The 25,645-nt window shown below is 38.5% G+C and overlaps 1 protein-coding gene and 1 long non-coding RNA gene across 2 annotated transcripts in view; one reads left to right on the top strand and one right to left on the bottom strand.

Annotated features, from left to right (window-relative positions):
• Nucleotides 1-884: 884 nt before the first annotated feature.
• On the bottom strand, nucleotides 885-2,233 carry LOC149227057 (uncharacterized). The gene is made up of 2 exons (XR_016247091.1): nucleotides 1,420-2,233; nucleotides 885-1,277 (listed from the first exon to the last, which is right to left on the bottom strand). It is a non-coding gene; the product is annotated as an uncharacterized LOC149227057 (long non-coding RNA).
• A 687-nt stretch (nucleotides 2,234-2,920) lies between these two features.
• LOC149227056 (purple acid phosphatase 23-like) overlaps nucleotides 2,921-25,645 on the top strand; it is an 86,327-nt gene continuing 63,602 nt past the window's right edge. The window contains exons 1-2 of the mRNA XM_089377681.1: nucleotides 2,921-3,235; nucleotides 3,364-3,555. Coding sequence (XP_089233807.1) covers nucleotides 2,950-3,235; nucleotides 3,364-3,555 — 478 coding nt within the window. The 5' untranslated portion in view covers nucleotides 2,921-2,949. The remainder of the gene's footprint in view (nucleotides 3,236-3,363; nucleotides 3,556-25,645) is intronic.

Below are 25,645 nucleotides of genomic sequence, written 5' to 3'. Positions count from 1 at the left end.
AATTATATAAATTAAAATTAATGAATAAATAACTAAAAATATATTTTAAAATGAAACAGCTAACAATTTCATTGAGCTAGATTAGCTTTTTATTTATCCATTATTATAGTTTTCCATTCATCTAATTGGGTAAATGAGTTAAGCATTTTATTTATTTGAAGAAGCTACCCTATATTCTCAATTTGATTGTGCTATTTTCATATTGATTAGTAAAATTTCACCGTAAACAAAATCAATTAATAGGCTGAGATTGCAGTTTTCAGGTAATTGTGGTAGTTTGAGCAATTTAATTATATTCTTTCTTGAAAGGCAAATAATATTGAGATGCTGAAATTGGAAATGTTGGATCAAATGTACATATTATTGAAATTACTACAATTTAACAATCCTATCAGAATCTCTTTGCACCTTCTACTTCTATTGACGTCTCTTGAGCGGTGTAATCAACAAATAGCTTAGTTTTCTAAATCTAACTACACAATTTAGTTGCCTACATTTAAACCGAGCGACTAAATAACTTATAGATAGCAACAGGTCAACTGTTGCAGAACAAACTTATTGGGTTTCAGGACATGTAGTTCTCTTCGGGCAAAGCCATGTAACCAACGAATAGCTTAGCTTAGCTTTGCAGATCAACTGTTGCAGCACAACCTTATTGCAAGTAAACTATTACAGCCCAAACTTATTGGGCTTGAGAGACATATACTCCTCTTCAATCAAACCCATGTAAACGACGAATAGCTTTGTTCTCTAGATCTGAACACTCAATTAAGATGCGATTAAAGCAAAGCTACTAAATAGCTTATGGCTAGTAACAAGTCAACTGTTGGAACACAAACATATTGGGCTTCAGATATATATACTCATCTTTCACTAGACCGATCTAACGAACGAATAGCTTAGCTTAAAATCTTTGCAGGTCAACGGTTGCAGCATAAACTTACTAAGCTTCAGAGATTTATAATCCTCTTCAGCCAACCCCATATAATCAGCTAATAGCTGAGTTTTCTAAATCTAAATACCCAATTTAGATGCATACAATTATAAAAAGTTGCTGAAAGGCTTATAACTGGTAGCAGGTCAACTGTTGCAGCACAAACTTATTGGGCTTCAGATATATGTACTCCTCTTCACCCAAACCCTTGTAGCCAATGAATAGCTTAGCTTAGCATTGCAGGCAACTCTTCCAGCACAAACTTATTGGGCTTCAGACATATATATTCTCTAGCTTAACCAACTAAACATTTGGCCAGTAGAGCCCAACGAACGGCCTTCTGCTGTTCACCCCACCAAGGGAAAGTGTTCAGATCACTTATAGGCAACAATACTGAGCAGGTCAACTGCAATAATTGAAAATTCCTGACACAGAATTGCATTCAAGCCTGAGCTTTGAAACACAAAAACTCAGCACCCACATACCTGCAATTGTGAGCCACTTCCTCAAGCCCCCTCGTAGATAACCCAGAGCACTTCTCGAGTTTGAGCTACTGCAACATGTGACCTTGGATCCCGGACGAGAGTGGCCAGATCATCATCGGTAACAATCATTTTGGGCAGATGGAGGGCCTTGAGACAGAGACAGAGACAGGTGAAGGCAGGGGAAGGAGATTTGGTCTATCCAGCGCCGGGCATAACCCCAACCCCCCCCCCAATCGTCAGGGAGCAGATTATACATGGCGGCCCTGGGTTTCCTGCGGGTGAGGTCGCTGGCGTGTATCGAGTAGCAGTAGGCCACGGTCACATGCTTCCTTGTGAAGGCATCCACGTCGTACCACTTCTTGCAGACCAGAGAGACCGAGCCGCGATCTATCGGATCCTCCAGCTGGCCCATAACGCACCCCAGGGCTCGTCCGATATGCATCCATAGCTCGCCCGCTTCACGGCCATCGCATTCAACACAGAGAGGTGATATACTCAATGAATATATTCATATGGACTTCAAAGCTATATACACAGAGAGCCCATGGTCGACCTCGGCCTCTGATCTGATGGGTTCCTTGGTTATCTTATATCTATTTGCGATATTCCCATCGTTCATTGTTCACTCATCGCATCTTACAGTAACAATCTAAGCTTCCTGTAGGTCGGGAAAATCTCTCAGACGACAAAAGGGAAAGCAAACCAATCGTGGTCGCAGGGGAGTGGATCCGACGAGGAAGGCAGAATCTTGCATCAGCGTCGCGCGATGGGGTTCGATCTCCGCGACTAACATTATGCGAGCTGTTTTTACTATGATTTTATTAATTTTTTATTATTATTTTTTTTGGTGGGAAGTTTTTGGTTTAATTTCTTTAAATTTTGGTGGGAATTTAATGAAATAATAAGTTGGATGATAACACAGTAGGTTTTAGAGGTGCTAAATTATATATAATAAAAAATCAATTTAAATAACACAAATTAAGATTTCATCTCAAATTTTTCAGAGTCATTTACGGGAGAATTGCTTGGATGGCCAAAAAAGCCAGAATTTAGTCAAAAAAATTTCAAAAAATCTTGGAGTAGTAACAGTGTTTGAATCATGTTTTTGATGGTAGAAATAAATTCAGCACCATCAAAAACCCCTAAAGCACCCAAAATATTAATGACCAAAATTTCTATAATTTCCAACGCAAACAAACTATATGATTAAACAATTACAAATTTTTCACCGAAAAATTCAAAAAATCACATTAAAACAACTCCATTACTATGTATTCTACTATACTCTTAATGATTTTTTTTTAACAAAAAAAAACCATTTATTATATATCACAATAAATATATATGAATAAAAATTAACTAATATTTATTTAAAAAAAGTGAGTCTCAAATTTATCGAAGGCCACGGTACAACGTCAAATTTCATATTGGTAAGCCATCAAATATATTCCGAATATTCTCTAGCATCTTCAGACCCGATATATATATATATATATATATATGCGAACCAGAAATTTGAATGCAGTCGCAATGGGGGAAATGGGAGCAAGTACACGTGTGTCACCGTGTATATCGTTTCTGGTATTAATGCTGTCATTACTTGTAGTGGAGAAAGGGGGATCAATTCCAATTCCAAGCACGGCAGATGGCCCGCAGAACCCAGTAACAGTGCGTTTTGATCCATCCCTTCGTAAAGGCAGCGATGACCTTCCAATGGACAATCCCAAACTCGCCAAGAGAGTCCCCTCGATATTCCCAGAACAAATTTCTCTTGCCCTTTCAACCCACGATTCTATGTGGGTGTCATGGATTACAGGTATAATCACCTTAATTTTCAATCAGATTTTTTTTCAGAAGAATTTTTTTCAATCAGATTAGTCAACAGATGGATGCAGATTATAATAATTTTTTGATTTAAGTGAATAAATTGGCTTTGTGCTGCAGGGGATGCTCAGATGGGGCCTACAGTTAAGCCTTTGGACCCTTCAAGTGTTGGAAGTGAGGTCCGCTATGGGACAGAGAGTGGGAAATATAAGTTTGTTCAAACTGGCGCTGCTTCTGTGTATAGCCAAATATACCCATACGAGGGCCTTCTCAATTATACTTCTGGCATCATTCATCATGTTCGTCTTCAAGGTAACTATTGCGAGAAGCCTTTTTAATCTTCGCCACAAGGGGAAAATATTTGCAAATTGCAACCTTCCCTGTTTTCGTATTCCATTTCATGAAGGCTTTTCGATGGCCTCCGGTTCCCAGCCCTTTTTAATACAATGCCTTATTTTGTCTATCAAATTAGGGAACTATTCGGAGCTAATGTGGCATTGAAATTCTTGAATTAAGATACTATTTTTTTCGCTTAATGTAATCACGAAATCTGGTTACCTCACCAAACTCACAATTCAGTATGAGTCGGGGTCTGTCAGTTATGTTATAAAAAAATAATCGCAGAGATTATTCATGTGGCAACAAATTTGTATGGAGTATCATTCTACAATAACATTCATGTGGCAATTTGGAATAATGCTTACATTAGTATATAGGTAGGATGGTAAGATTGGGTTGTTGGAGTTTTGTTGAGAGATTTTCTCAACAATATTCTTTTTGTTTGGAATCTGTTGAATCTAGTGACCACTATTGCTATTTATGTGGCTTGTAATTTGGCTTTGTGATGGTAGGATTGGGTTGTTGGAGTTTTGTTGAGAGATTTTCTCAACAATATTTTCTTTGTTTGGAATCTGTTGAATCTAGTGTCTGTTGAAGAAAGTGTAACTAGGTTCGGTATTTACAAATGTAATTGTGATCTTTGTACTTGTCAAGAAAAAGAATATTATTTTTGAATTATAAGTGAGTTTCTTCCTCATTTCATAGGTCTAGGAAAGTCAAAGAGTCAAAGAGCTCTTCTTGAGCATATTTGTAATGTATATAAGTCTACCTAGTGACTAGATTAGCCCTCCAAGACCAGCACAATCCTCATGAAGAAGACAACGAGCAAAACGATAAAGATTACAGTCATGTCGGCCTCAAAAATATATATATATATATATATATATATATATATATATATCATGTCGGCTCAATAAACAGACACAACGTTTCTGTTAATTTTAGGTATGTTCTATGCTTAGAGCAATTTATTTCAATTTTCACAGTTAGCTCAATACCTTTTCCAGATTAGCAATCACATCAGCATTAAAATAAGCTGCAGATAGAACATAAACATAAATCGCAGAATACAAGCCAAGACAAGAGGACACAAGATGTGGTGTTAGCTAGGGACAAACCCCAATATGAGGAAACCCTTGATCAATTCTTCTTCTATGTTCTTCAATATTTCGACAGAGAGAGAGAGAGATAGTACCTTTACAACAGAAGTCAACACTTTGACTTATCTAGATATGAGCATAGATCATCTCTAAGAAGATGATACATGAGATCAATTGAAGACATGCTGCGTCAACTGATTCTCCAAGGTGACTCCTTCACCTATCGTTGTGCTGCATTTCGTCATCATGCTGCACCTCACCATGCTGCACCCATCATCACTATGTTGCATCTCATCATGCTTCATTAATCATGACTGTAACCATCATTGTACTGCATTATGTGCCATTGCTGCACCATGTTGCCATACTGACCTATGTGCTGGCTGCATCTTGCTTGCTTGTTGTCCTTTGCATGCTCGCTGTTGCATGCTAGTTGTCCCTTGCATGCTAGCTGTAACATTGCATGCTTGGTGTATTTGCTGCTAAGTACCATACAACTGTCCCAATGTTAGTTAGCTGTCCCTTGCATGCTGCTCTCCCTTAGAGACAGATGCTCTGGCTGTTCTGGCAGTTCCGGCAGTTCCGGATGTTCCCGGCAGTTCTGGCAATTCCGGCAGTTCCAGCAATTCCGGCTGTTCCCGACAGTTCCGGCTGTTACCGGTAGTTCCGGCTTCTGCCCTCTGCGTCAACTTTTCCGCCTGTTCCAGCAGTTCTGGCTGTTCCCGACAATTCCGACTATTCTTGGCAGTTTTGACAATTCCGACAATTTCGGCTATTCCTGGCAGTTCCGTCAGTTCCGGCTATTCCCGACAGTTTCGGCTTTTCCCGGCAGTTCCGGCTATTCCCGGCAATTCAGGCAGTTCCGACAGTTCTAGTTTTTCCCCGGCAGTTCCGGCAGTTCCGGCTTTTCCCGGCAGTTCCAGCAGTTTTGGCTTCTGCCCTCTGGATTAGGGCAGCGTTATCCCTTAGGATCTCTCCTCCTACTAAAACCCAAAGACAAGTAGAGAGGAAGAGATCCCAAGTGTGTTGAAATGATTTGAAGGCCACCTCTATTTATACTAAAACGTTGAGCACAAGTGGGGTTTATTTGGTTGCTGGCCGATCTTGACGAATTGTCCCATAACACAAGTAAATTCATATCTCCATGAATACTTATTGGAATCGGATGATCTTTAGATCAATCCTACACCTCTCGATGAGAGGGATCCAAGAAAAATATCAGCTTCCATTAATAAGATGACCGACATGGAGTTTGGCCCTAGTTGCCAATTTTAACAGTTTCACACTATATGTTGGCTCATTTATGGAGACGTGACCACTATAAATACCCCGCTGGGGTCACCACAGAAAACACAGAACTTCGCATAAGCCTCTACAACTTCGAATATCTCTGATAATTCGGATAAGTGTCTGCAACTTGGGATGATGACAGATGTAGGAATTTGCAGGGTAAGTTCCTCAGACAGAACACCAAAGGACACTGCTCACAAACAGATCACAGATCAATACACTAGTATTGTTGACGTGGTTAAAACCCTCAAAGAGGGAAACAGTCCATGGCCTGAGCCAACGCGGCCACTTCAGGCAATTTATTAATAAAAGAATGAAAATTTACATAAGCTTCTCTCATGAATGATTACCCTACAAATGTCCCTCCATGCTCTTTAAATAGAGATCATGGACCAATCGGGTGTTAAGCCACGGATCAAGTGTCGGTAATACCGAGGAGAGAATGAACCGTCGGATCACTGCATATCGTGACCGTCGGATTGTAAGTTACAAAAGTACATAGTAAAGAAACATACTTTACCTAACTCTACATTAGACCAAGTTATACTTAACTATTTCTTATGTGTCGGAATATCCTAACATCCCCCCTTAAGAACAACTTGGGATAGGATTGAAGGATGTACAAATATGACACAATAGGAGAAGGAAGGAGGCACTAGAGCCTATCCCCCCTTAGTGACAACTTCTTGAACTCCAACCATAAATCGAAGTTTAGTAAACTTCGCCTCTGTGAGAGCCTTTGTAAAGATGTCTGCAACTTGATCATCTGTTGAACAATATTGCACTTCAAGAACATGGTCATGAATGAGCTTTCTGATGAAGTGCATGTGCAGTTCAATGTGTTTGCTGCGCTGATGTTGGACTGGATCTTTGCATAGTTGAATGGCACTTTGATTATCACACCAAAGTGTAGTCGGATGCTGCTACTGAAAGCCAAACTCTAACAGGATCTGACGAAGCAACAGGGCTTCCTTACTAGCTTCTACGGCACCACGATACTCTGCTTCTGCTGAAGAAAGGGAAATGGCACTTTGTTTCTTGCTAGCCCATGTAATAGGTCCTGAACCAAGAGTGAACACATAACCTGCAGTAGACTTCCGATCATCAAGGTCACTAGCCCAATCGGAATCAGTGAAACCAACCAATAGAGGAGATGCTTCTGCACTGTAATGAATCCCAAACTGAACTGTACCTCGAACATAACGAAGTATTATTTTAGCTGCTTTCCAATGACTTTCATGTGGGTTTTGCATAAACCGAGCAATAAGGCCAACAACAAAGGAAAGATCAGGACGAGTATGGGTCAGATACAAAAGTTTTCCTACAAGTTGACAGTATAAGGTAGCATCAACTTCAGGGGAAGTACAAGTGACTGAAAGTTTGGCTCCAGACTGAAAGGGAGAAGGGGCTGGCTTACAGTCTTCCATGTGAAAATGGCGTAGATGATCACAAACATACTTGGACTGGGAAAGGGAAATACCTTCCTTGGATTGCAAGACTTGAAGACCAAGAAAATAATGCAAGCGTCCTAAGTCTGTCATTTCAAACTTCTTTTTAAGGCTGGACTTCACATGGTTTATAAGGTTGGGATCACTACCAGTAAGGATAAGATCATCAACATAAAGAACAAGAATGATAAGAGATTTGCCCACTTTCTTGGTGTAGACAGTATTGTCAGAATGACACCTAGAAAATCCAGTTTCTAAAAGAAAGCTATCCATTTTGGCATAGCAAGCCCGAGGGGCTTGCTTGAGACCATAAAGGGATTTCTTAAGCCGACATACAAGACTGGAGTCTGTTTGTATAAAGCCAGTAGGTTGTTCCATATAGATTTCTTCATGCAAGTCCCCATGCAAGAAGGCAGATTTAACATCCATCTGATGAACTTCCCATTTGAAAGACGTAGCAAGGGAAAGAACAAGGCGGATAGAGTTCATTTTGGCAACAGGGGAGAAGGTTTCAGTATAGTCAATGCCTTCTACTTGTGGAAAACCCTTAGCAACAAGACGAGCTTTATGTTTATCAACTTTTCCATCTGGTCCATACTTGGTTCTGTAAACCCATTTGCATCTAACAAGTTTTCGTCCCTTTGGTAGAGGAACAAGATCCCATGTATCATTTGCCAATAATGAATGATATTCTTCATTCATAGCTGTGTCCCAATCTGGATGGCCTGAAGCTTCTGCAAAGGTGTCAGGATCATAATTAGTTGAAGCTTGAGCTAGTAAAGAAGAGGCTCTATCGAACTGAGAACGTGTATGTCACTGATCTGTAGGATCACCGATAGGAGCACCTGCTACATCCCGAGTAGCACAGACCCATTTTGGAAGCTGAGGAGCTGAAGGAGGATCCTGAGAAGGTGGGGGAGGATTGTCATCCTCGCTGTCATCATCTGAAGAAGAAATATTTTCAGAAGTAGAAGGGATAGAGAGAGGTGGCACATCCGCCGAACTAGGCTCGTAGGCCGATATATTTTCAGCAAACTTTACATCTCTTCTAATGATAATATTTTTGGACTTAAATGGAATAAGTCTGTATCCTTTGACATCTTCAGAATATCCAACAAAAATACATTTTTCACTCTTAGGTTCTAAAGCTTTATGTTTCTCATCTGGAATATGGGCCCATGCTTCACTTCCAAAAATACGAAAGTGACTTACATCTGGTTTAATTAAGCTCCATGCTTCTTCTAGAGTGATATTCTTTAAAACCTTAGTAGGAGTGCGATTTATTATGTAATTTGCACAGTTAATTGCTTCTGCCCAAAAATTAAGACTAAGTCCTTTAGATTGAAGCATACAATTAGCCATTTCCTTTAAGGTGCGATTCTTCCTTTGAGCTACACCATTTTGTTGTGGAGTATATGGAACAGTATGTTGCATTTGAATTCCATTCTCAGTGCAAAAGTTGATGAATTTGTTGTTAACATATTCTCTGCCATTATCAGATCTTAGCTTAAGAATTTGATGTCCAGATTGTTTTTCAACAAAGGCCTTAAAGTCCAAGAACATGTTAAATACTTCACTCTTGAGTTTTAAGAAGTATACCGAAGTGCGTCTGGAGAAATCATCAATGAAAGTTCAGAAATACTTGTAGCCAGAGAATGAAACCACTGGAAGTGGACCACATAAATCACTATGCACAAGCTGTAAAGGGGCCGGGGCGTGCCAAGAGGCACGTTATTCAAAACTGTCCCGATGATATTTTCCGAGTACACATCCAGAACAAACACCATCCCTACAAGATACCATTGGAAGACCTGTCACCATATTTTCTTTCAATAGATTCTGAAGGGAGCGATAGTTTAAGTGACCAAATCGCTCATGCCAAAGTTTGCTCACTTCATCATTATGAGCAACAAATACCGAGGGAAGATTTGATGACCCAAAGTTGTTAAACTTATACAACTTTGTAGAATCATCAACAATGCCAGTAGCTAACATCTGTCTAGGATCTCTTAGGTCCTTAATTACAACATCGTGAGGTGAAAATTCAACGATTTTACCTTCACCTGAATGAGTTATCTGATATACAGATAGAAGGTTGCAGGATAAGGTTGGAACACATAATACATCATTAAATTGACCATTGTCTATATGAACAGTTCCAGTCCCTACAACACTAAGAGATCTATCATCACCAACATATATATTTTTGGCGTTACAATCATTTAAAGAAGAAAACATGGCTTTGTTTTTGGCCATGTGATAAGAAGCTCCAGAATCAATGAGCCACTCATGAGAATGAGAAGAAGAAGATACATTTAGTGCATATCTAGACCGAGATGCTTGACAACCACATGCAGAAAGTGCTATTCCTGAAGATGAAGTTGAAGTTGTTGAGTGCTCCAAATGGATGTTATGCTTCTTCATTGCTGCTTCCAAGGCTTCCATCTTTTTAAAGCATTTGGATTCTAAGTGGCCATTTCGATTACAAAAGTGGCAATGTCTATCAGTCCAATGTTGCAGTTATCGTTATCGAGATATTATCGGCGAGGGGAAAAAATCGGGAAAAAATTGGTAAAAATGGGGAAAAAATGGGGAAAAAATCGTAAAATACAAAAATATTCATTTTTTTTTCAATTTTTTTAATATCTAAAGCATCTACAACATAAAATAAATACATTGACACATAAATATGATAAAAGAACTAATATATAAGATGTGTAATATCATTTCTAGTGCTACATCACACATAACAGTGAATCATGTCCTGAATAGTAAGTCCTGACTCTTGAGTCCCAACTCAGCCTCAAAATATCAATAGAAAATATAATAATGTATTTCATATCATGAGTCATAATGTCATATACAATGAAATGAACCAAATAACTAAAGTTTAATACTACTGATTTCCTCTGCCCCTCTTGTGAGTAAATGCAATAGCTTTCCCTTTCCCTCTAGATGTAGATGCCGGTGGAGTTGGCAGTGGACTCTTTGTGCTCTAGAAGCTGAAGAACTAGGAGCTATAGGAGGTAGACCACGTCCTCTGCCGGTGGCAGGGGTAGCCCGGGTAGGTGGTGTCTCCTTCTCCTCCTGTTGTTCCGCCTCCTCCTGCCCCTCCTCCTCCTCCTCCCCCTCCACTACCTTCTGCTCTAACCAATCATCGATAGAGTCCATGAGAGGCCTCTCGGCCTCAACCCTCCATGCAGCAGTGATGTCAATCCCATCCAATGAGATGGCCTCCATATCAGGTATCCTTTCAAGTAGACATAGACCATATCATTAAGTCGCTGGGACTCCAACCTATACAAAGATCATGAAATAATAATTATAAAAAAGATATTGTTTAATGAATTAAAAAAATTATTTGGAAATTTGCAATATTTTAAGTTTTAAGTTTAACTTGTTGAGCTTCTTGTTGTGTATTTTTTCAAATACACTCCAGTTGCGCTCACATCCTGAGGAGCTCCATGTTTGGCTGAGGATTCGAATGGCAAGCTTTTGCAGAAGGGGTACCCTGGCACCATACATTCTCCACCATGCATTTACAACAAAATTACAAATAAAATTTTAAATAAACATAAGAAAAAAAATGAAATTTGAAAGTTGAAGCAAAGTATGAATTTATGAACTTGAAGAGACAATGAAATTTGAAACAAACTAAAAAATACCTGGCATTTTAGTCATCCTATCAGTCACAGCCATGTCAAAGCCAAATGTGCCACCTGCCATCATGTATGTCTCAATTTCTTTGGAGATTTTTGTACGTTCTGCTGGGGATCACACCATCCTCTGAACACAGGTTAAGAATCCATCCATGATCTCAGCATCAAATACGAATCCACATGCTTAAGAAAATGCCGGGTTCAGGTAGATCCCTGCAGCATGAATGGGACGATGGAGTGTGTTGTTCCATCGTTCATCAATCACTTCCCATAGAAAGAGTTGTCTTTGAAACCCCTCATCTCCCTTATCATCATAGTAGGCTCGAATGGATTCTTTGGCCCTATCCATGGCCTCATACAAATAGGCCATTGCGGGCTTCTCACCATCAACTAATCGAAGAACCTTTACCAAAGGTCCAGTAACGGTGCACACCTCCTGCACTCCCGCCCAGAAGTTTTCCTGGTATTTAACTAATCTGCATATGGCCTCTTCCTCTGGTTTGTGGCTTATTTTCAAAGCACACCACTCCTCTGAAAGAAACATTCTCTTCACATCCCACATATAATTCAAGAGGGATTGAAGATATATGAAACTGGTGGCGAACCGTATAATGGCAGGGCGCACCAACTCTTTGTTGTTGGCGAATTTTCTCATCAAGCTAAGCACAAATGTATGATTATATATAAATTTTGTAATTCTTTTTGATGACTCAACAATATCTTTGACAAAGGAAATTTTCCCTATGTCCTCCAACATCAAATCAATACAATGTGCAGCACAAGGTGTCCAAAATAAAGTAGGATGCTTCTCCATAAGCATCCTGCCAACAGCAACACAATTTGTAGCATTGTCCGTTATGACTTGGACAACATATTCTCCACCCACCTCCAAAATAAACACATCCAGCAAATCACATAAAGTTTTTGCATCTTTGATATGTGAAGATGCATCAATAGATTTCATAAACATTGTCCCCTTGGGACAACTAACCAAGAAGTTTATAAGGGTTCTCCCCTTTTGGTCGGTCCAACCATCTGACATCACAGTGCATCCTGTTTGTGCCCATGATGCCCTAAACTCCTCCAATCTTTTGGTGCAGTCAACCTTTTCATTTTGAAGAATCCGGCCTCATAAGAAGGGATTTTGTACTCTGGGCCAACAGTTGCAATAACATTAACAACAGGCTGGAAAAATGGATTATTCCTTGCAACGTTGAAAGGAATATCACTCCAAAGGAAAAATTTGGCCAACAACTTGTCAGCTTGTTCTTTCTCAGTTTTTTTAAGCATTGAAGTGATAGATGGTTGTGAACCAGGCGTGGTTCTAGGAACAAAAAATGATGAGGCAGCTACCGGGTTGGTTGTAGATATTGATGCTGAAGTAGAACCAGTGCCACTTCCTTGTTCACCTGAGCCTAACACAGTCTTTGCTAGTTGCTTCTTCATTTCTGCTTTGGCCTCTCTATTGTGCTCTAAATTTTCCAATGATCTCATGGCTTTTCGGATGATTTCCGGATTTGTATTTCTGCAAGGCCCTACATCAAATCCAGGGATTTGTGCAAGGTGATACTTCAATCTATAAACCCCCCCTGACATATGCTGCCCACACAACTTGCAAGACAAGTTTATTCTATCAAACCCTCCATCAGGTTCACCAAATTCCCACAGAGGGTCCAATTTCCTTGGCATGTTTGTAACTTGGTTGAACTCTTGACTCTTGAGTTTTAAATTTGTAAGATGAAGTTTGAACTTTGAAGTTGAATGGTGAACCTATGGCAAAATAAGGATTGCAAGTTACAAAAATTAAAAAAAATTACATACATGAGTAACATGACAAAACACATTGAATTTTTGACAATTTAACAAACAAAAACACCATCAAATCAACTCAAAAATATTTGATAAACCAATGGGTTATCCAAACCCAACCAAAAACAAAAAAAACCAAAACAAAACACATAAATTTGGTGCCCATACCGGTTGCCGGAGAAAATTGATCCTCTTCTCCTCAGCTCTCAATCCATCGGGGGTTTTGAGTCATTTTCTCCTCCAATCAGCGCCTAATCGACCAAGATTTTTCTCCAAGGGGACTCCCAATCCACCGCTGCCGCTGTCTGATCAAATGAATAAAAACAAAATCGTTTTTTGGGTGTTTATAACCCGTTGTCTGCCAGCCCCACGATTAAAACACATCGAATTGCGATAATATCGTAGTTATCGCGATAATTTTAAAAACTGGTGCCAAAAAAAAAACCCGCCTACAAATCGGCCGATTTTATCATCGTTTTGGAAAAACCGCGATAAAACGATAAAATCGCGATTTTATCTCGAGTTTCGCATCACTGTATCACTCTTCTTCCCTTTGTTTTTATTTGCCTTATCATTTTGTTGAAATGATTTTTCATTTTGAGACTGAAATGGCTTAAGACCTTTGTTTGGTTTAGGACCATTCTTTTTAGGATACGGCTTCTTAGGATTCTTTGAATTTGGTTGCTGCTGAGCGGCTAAGGCTTTCTTAGAAGAGTTTCCAAGATTAAGAAGACCAAGATGTAAGAGTTTTTCTTGTTCTCTTATTAAAGAATCACAAAAGACATCAAAGGAAGGGGACTTGTAGTCTTGTCCTTGAGAAATGAAGGCTTCTCTTGTAGAATGGAAGGTGGAAACAAACACAGAGTAGGCTGGTCCCAACTTAGTAAGAACGGAATAGATAAGGTTACCATCTTCTTTCTTAACCTTAACACCTTCCAAGAGAAGTCTAAGGGTCTTGAACTTGGACAAAAAATCTTCAATGGAAGAAAAATTATTTGGGTCCAATGTAAGCAACTCATTTTCGAGTTGATGGGCTCTAAGTTCATTTTTAATTCCAAAAACTTTAGTGATCTGTTTCATTGCTTCATTAGGAGTATCAAGTTATGCGATATGGAATCTAAGGTCTGGAGAAATAGACATCCCTATCAACCCACGTGCTTGATCTTGCCTATTTTTCCATTTGGCTGCCTTATCTTCATCTTTCAGTTTGGTTTTTTGGCCTGAGGCTATTCTGTAAAGACCTTTACTTCTAAGTAAATCCACAATGTAGGACCACCATTGGAAGTGGTTGGTGCTGTCAAGAATAACTTGGCATGGACTTTCCATTTTAACATAAACTGAAGTTATAGATGCTGAAACTAAGTGTTCCAATGGAAAGATCTCGAAAAATTAGGCTGATTAAAAAAAAACGGCTCTAGAAACGGCTTCTGGACGAAGAAGTTATGGCTTTTTGAAGAAAAGAGTTGAAGATGTCGACAAAGTGCGGGAATGTGCGGAAATGAATGATAATGTTATATTTAAAAAAAATCCGCCCCCTTTCCAAACTTAATCTAATTATCTCAACAAAAAAAAAGACTTGAACTCAAGACCTCTATTCTCATAAAGTAGTTTTGGACCAAGTGAGCTAGATTAAAAGTTAGTAATTTTTGGAAAAGAGGAAGGAGGTTTTTTTTTTAGTCACTGAAGCTTTGGGGTGCGTGCTTACTTGAGAAAGCTCTTCTTTGCCTAGAAAGCAAAAAACACAAAATCCAACACGGACATACAAAAAAAAAAAACCTTACGGCTCGAAGTTAGCTTTACCCGGAAACTAAATATTTTCCTCAATGTTTCTGATTTTCTGAGATCACACTAAGGCGCAGCAGAAAAGAGCATACGCATGAGAAAAATTCTTCCTTTCTGTTTCTGATTTGCCCAGATCGCACAGAGTCACTGGGCAAAGAGCATACGCAGAAATGAAAGGTATAGATCCGCTAATAAAAAAAACAAAGAGCTAAATAAACCGAAATAAACAGAGAGAAAATAACTAAAAACTGCAAATAAACAATGTATACCTCCAGATCTTAAAAATGACATAATTAGGGCTACTGGAAACCTTTTCGTGTCAAACGAAAGGGGTTCCTCACTGGAACAGATGCTCCTAACACAATAGAGCAGTCTTCTCGGCCCGAAAGCAGTCAGTAACAGTAGATCTAGGAAACGACAGTCAGATGCAGTTCTACCGGCTTCAGATTTGGATCACCACCGGATGCGGCCCTCAAATAGCTCTGATACTAGGAATTTACAGGGTAAGTTCCTCAGACAGAACACCAAAGGACACCACTCACAAACAGATCATAGATCAATACACCAGTATTGTTGACATGGTTAAAACCCTCAAAGAGGGAAACAGTCGATGGCTTGAGCCAACGCGACCACTTCAGACAATTTATTAATAAAAGAATGAAAATTTACATAAGCTTCTCTCATGAACGGTTACCCTACAAATGACCCTCCATGCTCTTTAAATAGAGATCATGGACCAATCGGGTGTTAAGCTACGGATCAAGTGTCGGTAATACCAAGGAGAGAATGAACCGTCGGATCACTACATATTGTGACCGTCAGATTGTAAGTTACAGAACTACATAGTAAAGAAACAAACTTTACCTAACTCTACACTAGACCAAGTTATACTTAACTATTTCCTATGTGTCGGAATATCCTAACAACAGAACCCCAGAATACCTCTGAAATCTCGGTGACAACTACAAAAATCTCGTCGCATATTTCCCTGCAATCTCGGCCTAGTTCAGGGTACAGGAATCTCGGATAAAGACAGAGGTTCAGTGTGTCAATGGAGAAGGGTCATGTCTCAACAGTCTTGGCATAATGATAATAAGAAGAAGCTCAGTGATCTCACAGTGAAGCATTCTCGACATACTAGTCACAATCATGATCTCAGTGAGGTGGTAATCATGAAGATAAGGTCATGATAAATATCTCGGTGCAACTCTCATACATTATAGAGACCTCGTTGACATAAAGATGATTTCAGTAAGGGTGCAACAAGGATATAAGTAAAGGAGCAACTATGGTACAACAACGATGATCTCATTATCATGGTAAAGCCCTCCATATAGTTGCAGCAATGAAGAGTGCAGTAGTGATGGCCTCAATGATGCAACTATGATGATGATCTAGATGACGCAGTAATGATGATGATGATGTCAACAGTAAGAAGAGGATTGGTGTCTTGGTCTTGGAGTGGCCTAGTAGGTCAAGGGTCATGGTCTTGGTATTCGTCAAGTAGAATCTCTATAAGAAGAATTTTGTGCGGGTTTTCCTCTCCAAGAGGGAGAGGTTTTGGCCCTGGCAGAAAGCCAACATCTGGTGTTCTTGTCTCTTGTATTTTGGTAACTGTTTGATGAAGTAAGAAATACACACACTAATGATATCAAGATAAGATTGTGCTAATAAGCAAAAAGTTAAAATACCTCACAAATAGTTATCATGCTAAGAAGAATCACATTAACTACATGTGCCCTAGATTCTTCAACAGTGACCACTACCACTATTTATGTGGCTTGTAATTTGGCTTTATGAGTAATATACAAATTGCTTTGAGTAAAGTTGTGCACCATGTTTGCTCTACCAACAAAGACAATGTTTGCTCCAATTGTGCTTCAAAGGTCACAATTGGTCCTCTCGGAAAGAGAGGAATCTAGTTCCATGATTGGAATTTGTCACTGAGCTGCCAAATTAACATGGAGTTCAACCTAGAGACCAATAGGGTGTGTGTGATCTTTACCAAGGACATTTGTGATTGCCATGGACTTGGTTCTGGTAAATTGATCTCCCCTACTGTTGGTTGTGGATTATTCTTCTTCTACGAGATAAGATGAGCTTCTCTTATGACGAGACATATACATCCGAGATAAGACACATAGTGCAGCTATAAATTCGTCCCTAACTGAGAGGGAGTGTTGAAATTTGGGGAAGCTATGGGATGGATTTCCCTAATAAACTCAATTACCCCAAGGAAAATTCATCTTGCCCCAAAAAGAGAATTTAATTTGGATAAAGAAATATTGTTATTATTATATTTGGCACTCCTCCCATTATTATTTGATGTGATGAAATTATTTGGGCAAGAAATCGTCAAGGCACTTACAAGCAAATTTGAATTTATGTTTTTTTCCCTCCAAATTCACAAGTCAACCTCATAAATTTTCAAGTTGGCCTGCACTAAAGGACGTTTCCCTTCGTATGTGGAAACAACTATAAATTGGCACCTTGTCGCCATCATTTGGCATGAATTAGATTTCTTCTGTGGTGGATTTTGGCCTCCTAAGGCATATTTCTGTGGCCTCCTAAGGCATATCTTTGCAGCCTATTTCATTGGATCATTTGTGGCCTATCTCAGAACATATGTGGCCTATCATAGTGGTCTCTTTGGTGATATTTGCGGCCTAATGAAGGCATATCTCTGCGGCGTTTTGTATGGATCAAATGTGACATACATCCCAAACCTAATGCAACCTTTCACTATGATTTATTTGTGACCTAATCTCTACAATATGTATGGTTTCCGGCCTATCTTTGTGTATATATGTGGCTCTCTTTGTATGATCTGTGACCTACCTCTATGATTAGATGCGGTCTTTTCTTTATGCGTATATGCGGCCTAATTCTTTGTGGTATATGCAGCCTCCTTTTGTGATTTATATGAGGCCTAATGTTTCCTTCTTCTGCTTCTTTTATATATCAATTGCGACCCTTTTCTCTATGCATTTGGCCTAATCATGTGCGACCTTTCTCTGTAAAAAAAAAGACTATTCTAGCAGACATTATTTGTAGTCTCTTTGGCATAACTTGGTGTGGTCCTATTGGCCCTAACCTTCAACATCTAGGGTATTGCTTTGTGGTCTCTATGAGGTTTGTTAGAAGACCTTTTGCAGCTTTCCTGAGCAGTGTTTACGTGCCCTAATTGTTTGTGTTTGGAAGTAATGTATGGCCAATATATTTGACAGTAATCTTGTGACAGTGGGCAGAGATACTTGTTCCTGTATGGCAGTGTTCCCTGTGAAAGACAATAATGTATGTCAATGACCTTATAACAATGTTCTCATGACTGTGATGTAAGACAAGTATTGTATGATAGTATCTTTTCTGGCAAAGTTATTTTGTAGCATCCCTATGATTGAAATGTATGGAAGTGTTCTTGTATGGAAGTATTCTTGAGGACAATGATAACAATAATATCTACAATACTCTTGATGACAGTGATAACAATAATATTTACAGTACTCTTGATGACAACGATAATAATAATGTCTACATTACTCTTGATGACAGTGATAATAGTAATGTATACATTGATCTTTTTGACAGTGATGTATGGCATGACAGTGATGAATGGTGGCGGTAGTTGTTCTCTTCGCAGTGAGCTTATGTCAGTAATATTTGGTCAACAACAATTGTCCTTGTGACAAAGATGTATGGGCAGTGATTATTGTACGTATGATAGTACCCCTGGCAGAATCATATATGACACTCGAGACAAAGATATATACCACTTACAATGATATGGAAGAAGCCCTAGCAGAGATCTTATGATTAGCTCCTTGATAGAGTAGTTTGTTTCCATCTTATGAGGATCCTGTATGATCCAGGGTTGGTCTTAGAAGGCCTAATATGATTGATGATGAAGGACTTGTGTCTTAGTATATTTGTACATCGTATCTCAACTGAACATCTGATGAATATCTAAATATGAAGAAAATTTGATTTTTTGGGTTTTCCCCCTTGTGGGGTTTTGCCCTGGTCTCTGACCAAAATTCTACTATTGCTGTATGCTTTTCATTTGTTGTTCTTTTCTGTTACGCTGCCTTATTGATGTTATTGTTCTCTCTATGATGATATGGGGTGTATGTAATGTGTAAATTGTTGAAAATTTTAAAAATGTGATGCTTTAATGATCATCACTAATCCAATAGTTAAATCTAGGGTTCGCGTTTTTTGCAGTTTGTTCGACATTTTATATGTTTTTTGTTGAATATAAATGGATCAAAATATATTAAAATATGTATTATATAAAAAAAGCTTTGCTCTTGGAATCTTTTGGAAATTGCACTTTTCACTCTCACTCCTGCTCCTCGATTCGAACAACCTTGCTGTAGGGTTCTTGTTGGGGGCCATCTATAAGAAACATTAAGCTTATAAATATGTTGAAAATAATTTTATGAACCTTTTTTGGACAATTATGTCCACTAGGAGGATATATCATCCGATATGGATTTAAGTCAAACCCTTGTGAGCAATGACCTAGAAACTTGCGAGCACATTATTTTTCCCTTGCAAAGTGATATTCCTCCTTTGAGATAGCTAGTCTACACATGCAGTATAGGTGGCAAGGTTTTAACTTTTTTATGGAGTCCTCTTTATTTTTATGGAACAAAATAGCCAAGGAAGCAAAGGACAAGTTTCCCAAATGCGTGCTAAGTCCATATACTATGTTGTCAAGCATTAGGTTTTGATTTTAGAGCAAGTTATTCTTTTCCTAGTAAAGGATGATTGAAGGAGAGATTGATTCATTAGATTCCATTTTATTGATACTCTCTCACCATCTAATGAGATCAAAACCACATGTGATATATTCTATTTTTGGTGGAAAGATGCTAGAAAGAACAATGACCAAAATCAGGGTTGCGGGGGAGTGCCCCCCCCCTCTCGCTCCCGCTCCCAATTCGCACTCCCAAAAACGCTCCCGATAGAATGACATATCAGAGCCATTCTATCCATTCTGTTCGAGGTAGAAGGGAGAAACATATCTGTTGTAAGCAAAAGCTGAAGGTGTCTTTCGCGATAAGTCCCATTGTTGTTGAGGAAAGGTGTTGTTGGGCGCAGGGTGTGACCCATGATTGCAAATCTGCAATTTTTCAGGTGCTTTTAATCCTTTTATCTTCATCAGTATGGATGCTAGGCAAAGTTTTAATTTCTCTACTGAATCTTGTAAAGTAGCACATGAGAAAAAATGGGCATGGCTTACAAAGTTTTTGAACAAAAACAATACAGATGTTTTGTTTGATACTAGAGTTGTAGAGCAAGAATTTAATCCACAACCTAATTGGGAACTACCAAACATTGAGATGGAAAAAATATATAAACTCCCAGTTTTTCAGTTCCGCGCTGCTACACTGTTTAGATTTTCCTCTGTAAATGTTCCTGTTTCTATTGGTCAGAGTGTATATCAAATTCCTCTCATTAGAAAGGAAGATGTAGAATGGGGTCTGAGTCATGATTACAAATACATACATATCGGACTCATACAATTTGGGATTAATCCTCTTATACGACCAGGGTTAGATAACTCATGTCTAACTTGTGTTCTTGATAACAAACATAATAAGTTTGAAGATGCATTGATAGGAGGATTCCAAAGTCCCTTAAATAATGGTCCTGTTTGGTCTTCAGTCATCCCAAGATACCAGGTGTCGCTTATAGATCCATATATTAATGAATTTCTCCAAGATTACATACAGTTCCATGGATATGATACCGCCCCTCATACACAAATAGCACAACTCCAATCTAATGTCTGTATTAGATTTGTCTCCTCTACTATGCCTCCACTACATCCCAAACTACCACAGCGAGCATTAAAAGGTGTCATTGTTGGTCCTGATAATACTACTCCGTTGTAAGTAGGATTTTGTGAACTAAGTCTGCCATCTGAATGGAATAGTGAGTATACTTCGATGTCTCAAAAGTATCCATAGCTAGCAAGCTCTTCATCTCCAAACCAATTAAAGTTAGTTCCAAACCCTGATGGTAGTACCAGTTTACGGTTCCAACTGACTACTTCGCAAAAACAATTACCAAGAAGTCAGTCAGTCAGAGTCCCTCGTTCTGTACAAATACCACCCAGACTGTCAGTATCTTCAAGTAGCCATAATCATCGTCAGTTACCAGATTGTGTATATTGCCATGAAAAAGAAAAAGAAAATTCAAAAAAGAAATACCAAACCATCACTTCTACATCACACCAAGGACAACATTCAGACTGTCCTGAATGCATTATGTTCCCTGTCCGAGACCAGAAAATGTTCAGTCTACCTAGAGAAAAGACAGGCGCAAAAGCAGAATTGCCAGAAAGGAGACTGGAACCTGGTAATAGTACTCCTAAATTCAGAGATGGTGCTATCTAGAGCGATTTGCAATTTTTGCATTATCGATCAGCCACAGAGCCTAAACCAGTAGAATACTTAAAAATGCAGAATTATGCTAACTACATGTCTGTCTATGTGGCCCAAAACATAGATGATCTGGCAAGAGACATTGTAGAAGTAAAAGAGCATGTCAGAAATATCCACCAGAGCATAGATACAATGTATGCTCACCAGAATACTCATGAAAGTCAGTTAAGAGCAATTAATGATCAATTAGGGGTAATAAGCAAATCAGTCACAAGTTTTGAAACTGCTATGAGTAGATCAAGATCTCCCCCTAGATATTCTGAGATAGAAGAAGAAGGCCCCAAATTCACCTTGATAAAAGCTTCCTAGTCCTCATCCAGTCTCTCTCTCAAAGTTTTTGAAAAGGATGAAAGCCAGTTTGAAGCCTTAGCAAAGGGTACCGAGTTAGCACGAGAAAAATTAAACCTTTTGAAAAAGAAAATTTCAGAATTTTACATGAGAGAAATAAAGATGGCAAGCTAGTCAGGGGATGAAGGTGGATCCTCTACAACTAAGCAGAAAAGAACAAGTTCTTTCAGCTTTTCTAACAAAGCTGCAAAGACATCAGAAGGTGGTGTTAGCTCTCATCATAAAAAGAGTCCATTCCATTCTTGGACTCAACATCTTGCCTTTGCAGAAGTTAGAGATGATATGAATGTCCAAACAAAATTTGGAAATCAAAACAATACTTTCTTTATCAATTTTGATTGTCTAAACAGGGATCAGACATTAATTCTCCTGCAACAGATTAATGCATGGGCTTCTCAGAAGAAAGTAGACACTAAAGCTTCATGGAAAGAGGTAGTCATATTAATCACATGGAACCTAACAGGGAATGCTAGACTATGGTGGGAAACGCTTAAGAAAGAAGAGCAAACATAAATTCTTGAAAATGATGATCCTTTGGAAGCTATCTTGATGGCTCTCTCCCATGAATTTCTGGGAGTTATTTCCTCTGACAGTGAACATTATGCCCAAATGTTTATGAGTCAAAGATTGTGCAATTTAGATTTATTATCAGAATATTATTGCACAATGCAAAATCTTTATTATAAAATCCCTGATCACCATAATGTGGCTTATCTCAAGCACTACATAGCCTCCATGCCAGGCAAAATACCTGAATTAGTTCAACAGTCACTGTCCGCACAACACATCGCCATAGATACATTGTCACTAGCCGCACTTCACCAACACATTCTTACCATCTTGAAAAATGAATGTGTCACCAACAAAACTTGTAAGAATGTCAAAAAGCAGTTGCATTTCAACCCCACCATCTGTGACTCCTTTACTAAAACACATCATTTTGGATGTTATAAGAACCACTCCAGAAAGGGTTCTCAAAAAGACCAAAGTGGTAAGTGTTCTTGTAGGTCGAGACCTCCTACTAAGAAAAAGCAATATCGGTCAAAATCTCCCACAACCGGAAGATCAAGATTTATTTTCAAGAAAAGGTCTAAACCAGCTAAGCAATCCAAATGCTTTATTTGTGGTCAGACTGGTCATTGGGCTAACAGATGTCCCAACAAAGGAAAGAAAGGGATCCAGAAAAAGATTGCAGAAGTTTTTAAATCCTCTTATGACCCAGCTGACTGGGACATAGTTTCCCAGATTGATTCTGATTTTGAATGTTTTTCTGTACATAGTACTAATTCAGATAATAGCTATGACATTGATGAAAAATTCCAAAAGGTTTCTCTTTCAGACAGTAATAGTGACAACAACGAATGTACATATCTGTCTAATTGTTTTATGTTTTCATTTTACGATCTCCAACATCAAATTGAAGAAATCCAGAGACAAAAGGCCTCTCTTCATCCCAGCTTGATTATTCCTCAGAGACGTCTCCAAGAAAAGATTGACCAGTTGTAGGCTTTTATTCCTCATGGAGAAGAATTTGAGGTTTCAGATGAAGAAGATCTCTAAAGAGATAGAAACCAGATGAAGCAGCTTGCACAACAGATTCAAGCCAACATGCAAGAACTTGATAGTCTGAATTCACAGTTTGTTTCTTCTACTTTCCTTTCCTCTCAAACTCCATTACTATCATCTAGTCAATACAGTAATGAAAACATTCATGACATCAGTGGTATTGATGATAGGATGGTCATCCTTGTAAAAATAAAAGTGCCAGGCTACAAAGAATATACTCTTGATGCTCAGATTGATACTGGAGCTATGAGCAGCTGTTGCAAATTCAAGGCCATTCCTGCTTACTATTGGAAACCCACTCAAGTCCAGTTTAGAGTAGTTAACAAACAGCTGATAAAAATCCCATATATTGCTCCAGACTTCCCAATACTCTTAGGTTCACAAGAAGTATATGTCACCTTATATAATTATGATACTGGTGCTGATATGTTACTTGGACAGGATTTTATGAAGAAATTCATGCCAATCACCATTGAAAAGAATCTGATAATTTTCAGCATTCAAGGAGACAAGGTGCAAGTCCCTGCTAAGAGTAAATACACACTCAGGGTAAAACTTGATGAGGTAAGCAATTTTGATGAAGCAGTAACAGATCTTTCCAAGATCCAAAAAATTGTCAAACATGTAGAAATCCATGGCCCTGCCATTTTGTTTGATATTGTAAACAAATTGAAAAATGACTGTACAGCAGAACACCCTGACGCATTCTGGTTCAGGGAAAAGTATTTTGTTTCACTTCCATTCCAAAAAGAAGGCTCCGTTAAAGCACAAAAGGCATCAACAAATCACATGAGCCCATCTGAACAAGAGCTTTGCAAAGCAAAAATTAACAGTATGATAGAAAGAAAACAGATAGAACCGTGCAAGAGTTCTTGGGCATGTCTAGCTTTTTATGTCAACACGCACTCAAAACAAAAACGTGAAAAAAAGAGGTTAGTTATCAACTACAAAGCTCTGAATGAAGATCTTGTGCCCATTAAATATCATCAGCCTAATAAAGAAATGTTGTTATCAAAGATCGCCAAAGCAAATGTGTTCAGTAAGTTTGATCTTAAAACTGGGTTTTGGCAAATTGGCATTAATCCCGAGGATAGATATAAAACAACATTCATGGTACCTGGAGGACAGTTTCAATGGATAGTTATGCCATTTGGTTTGAAGAATGCTCCATCAGAATTCCAAAAGAGAATGGAAGATCTTTTCAAAGATTATTCTTTTATTATTGTCTACATAGATGATTTGTTAATTTTTAGCAAAGATATTAGTGAACATAAGAAACACTTAGAGAAATTTTATCAGGTTGTTTTCAAGCATGGTCTAGTTCTCTCTGCCTCCCTAGATAAGTTCATCATTGCACAAACCCGGATTGAGTACTTGGGTTTAATCATATCCCAAGGGAAAATAGAATTACAACCACATGTATTGAATTATTTATCAAATTTTCCAGACTATCTTCCAGATGTTAAGACTGTGCAAAGATTTTTAGGATGTTTGAATTACATCAGGCAATTTTATCTAGAGCAGGCCGCAGATACAAAGCTTCTGCAACAAAGATTAAAAAAGGGCAGCAGTTGGAATGACTAGATGACCAAAGCAGTCAAAAACATAAAGCAGAAAATCAAACAGCTACCACCTTTGGCTCTTCCCCACAGTGACCTACCATTCATTCTTGAAACAGATGCCTCAGATTATTGTTGGGCAACAATCTTATTGCAGAAACATGGCAAAAAGGAAGAAGTATGTGCATATGCCTCTGGCACATTCTCAGAAGCTGAAAAAAATTATCCTTCTTCCCATAAAGAAATTCTAGCAGTAAAGAAAGGTATAAAAAGATTCAGGTTATTCCTTAAAAGTGTCCACTTCATTGTTAAGACAGATCTCAGGCACATGAAAGGAATGCTGCAAAACAAAAGGTTGCTAGAACAAGGTAATTCCAAAGTTTTAAGATGGGCTTTGTGGTTAGATGGATATGATTTTGATATCATATATAAAGCCGTTAAAGAGAATTATCTTGCAGATTTAATGACCAGAAGGAGCAATTATACAGACAAAATATGCAGTTAAAAAATTTGAATTTGGTGAATGTTGATGATCCTCCCAAAACAAATCCCAAGTTACATTATGCTCTTCCTGCCATTATTCTTTTTGTGTGGATTGTCTTTTAGGAAAAGTTCTGTCTTTACCCATGGAAATTTAGAAGATCATTCTTGAGAAATAGTTTTGGCTCTCAGATAAAAGACACAACTATGATATTCCATTAGCACCTATCAACAATAACCGTGCTTATTTTGGTGCAGTAAGATATCCATATCACAGACTTGTTTATATTTATGATCCTAATCTGAGATGGATAGATTATTATGCCATTCTTCAATATGCTCGTGCTTATGAAAGAGTTTCAATCATCATGTATTGTGAAGACATCATGTCTCCATTCAGTCATTGGAGTAGTTGGATGAATCTCCTACTTGTTTCATTTGTTCCCAGAAAAGAAGATCAAGGCAGGCTCTGTCAGCAGTTTGCCCTTTCTATTTTGTATAATGACATGCAGGATGGAGCATAAAGATATGATATATTTGAATTCGATTTATTATATAAGGGCACCAACA

Source organism: Pinus tabuliformis, chromosome J (assembly GCF_031772625.1).
Source record: "Pinus tabuliformis cultivar Carrire ecotype Pingquan chromosome J, CPIR1, whole genome shotgun sequence".
NCBI classification, from domain to species: domain Eukaryota; kingdom Viridiplantae; phylum Streptophyta; class Pinopsida; order Pinales; family Pinaceae; genus Pinus; species Pinus tabuliformis.
Note: the sequence above shows the minus strand (reverse complement) of the source record. Positions and strands in the feature narration are given on the sequence as shown.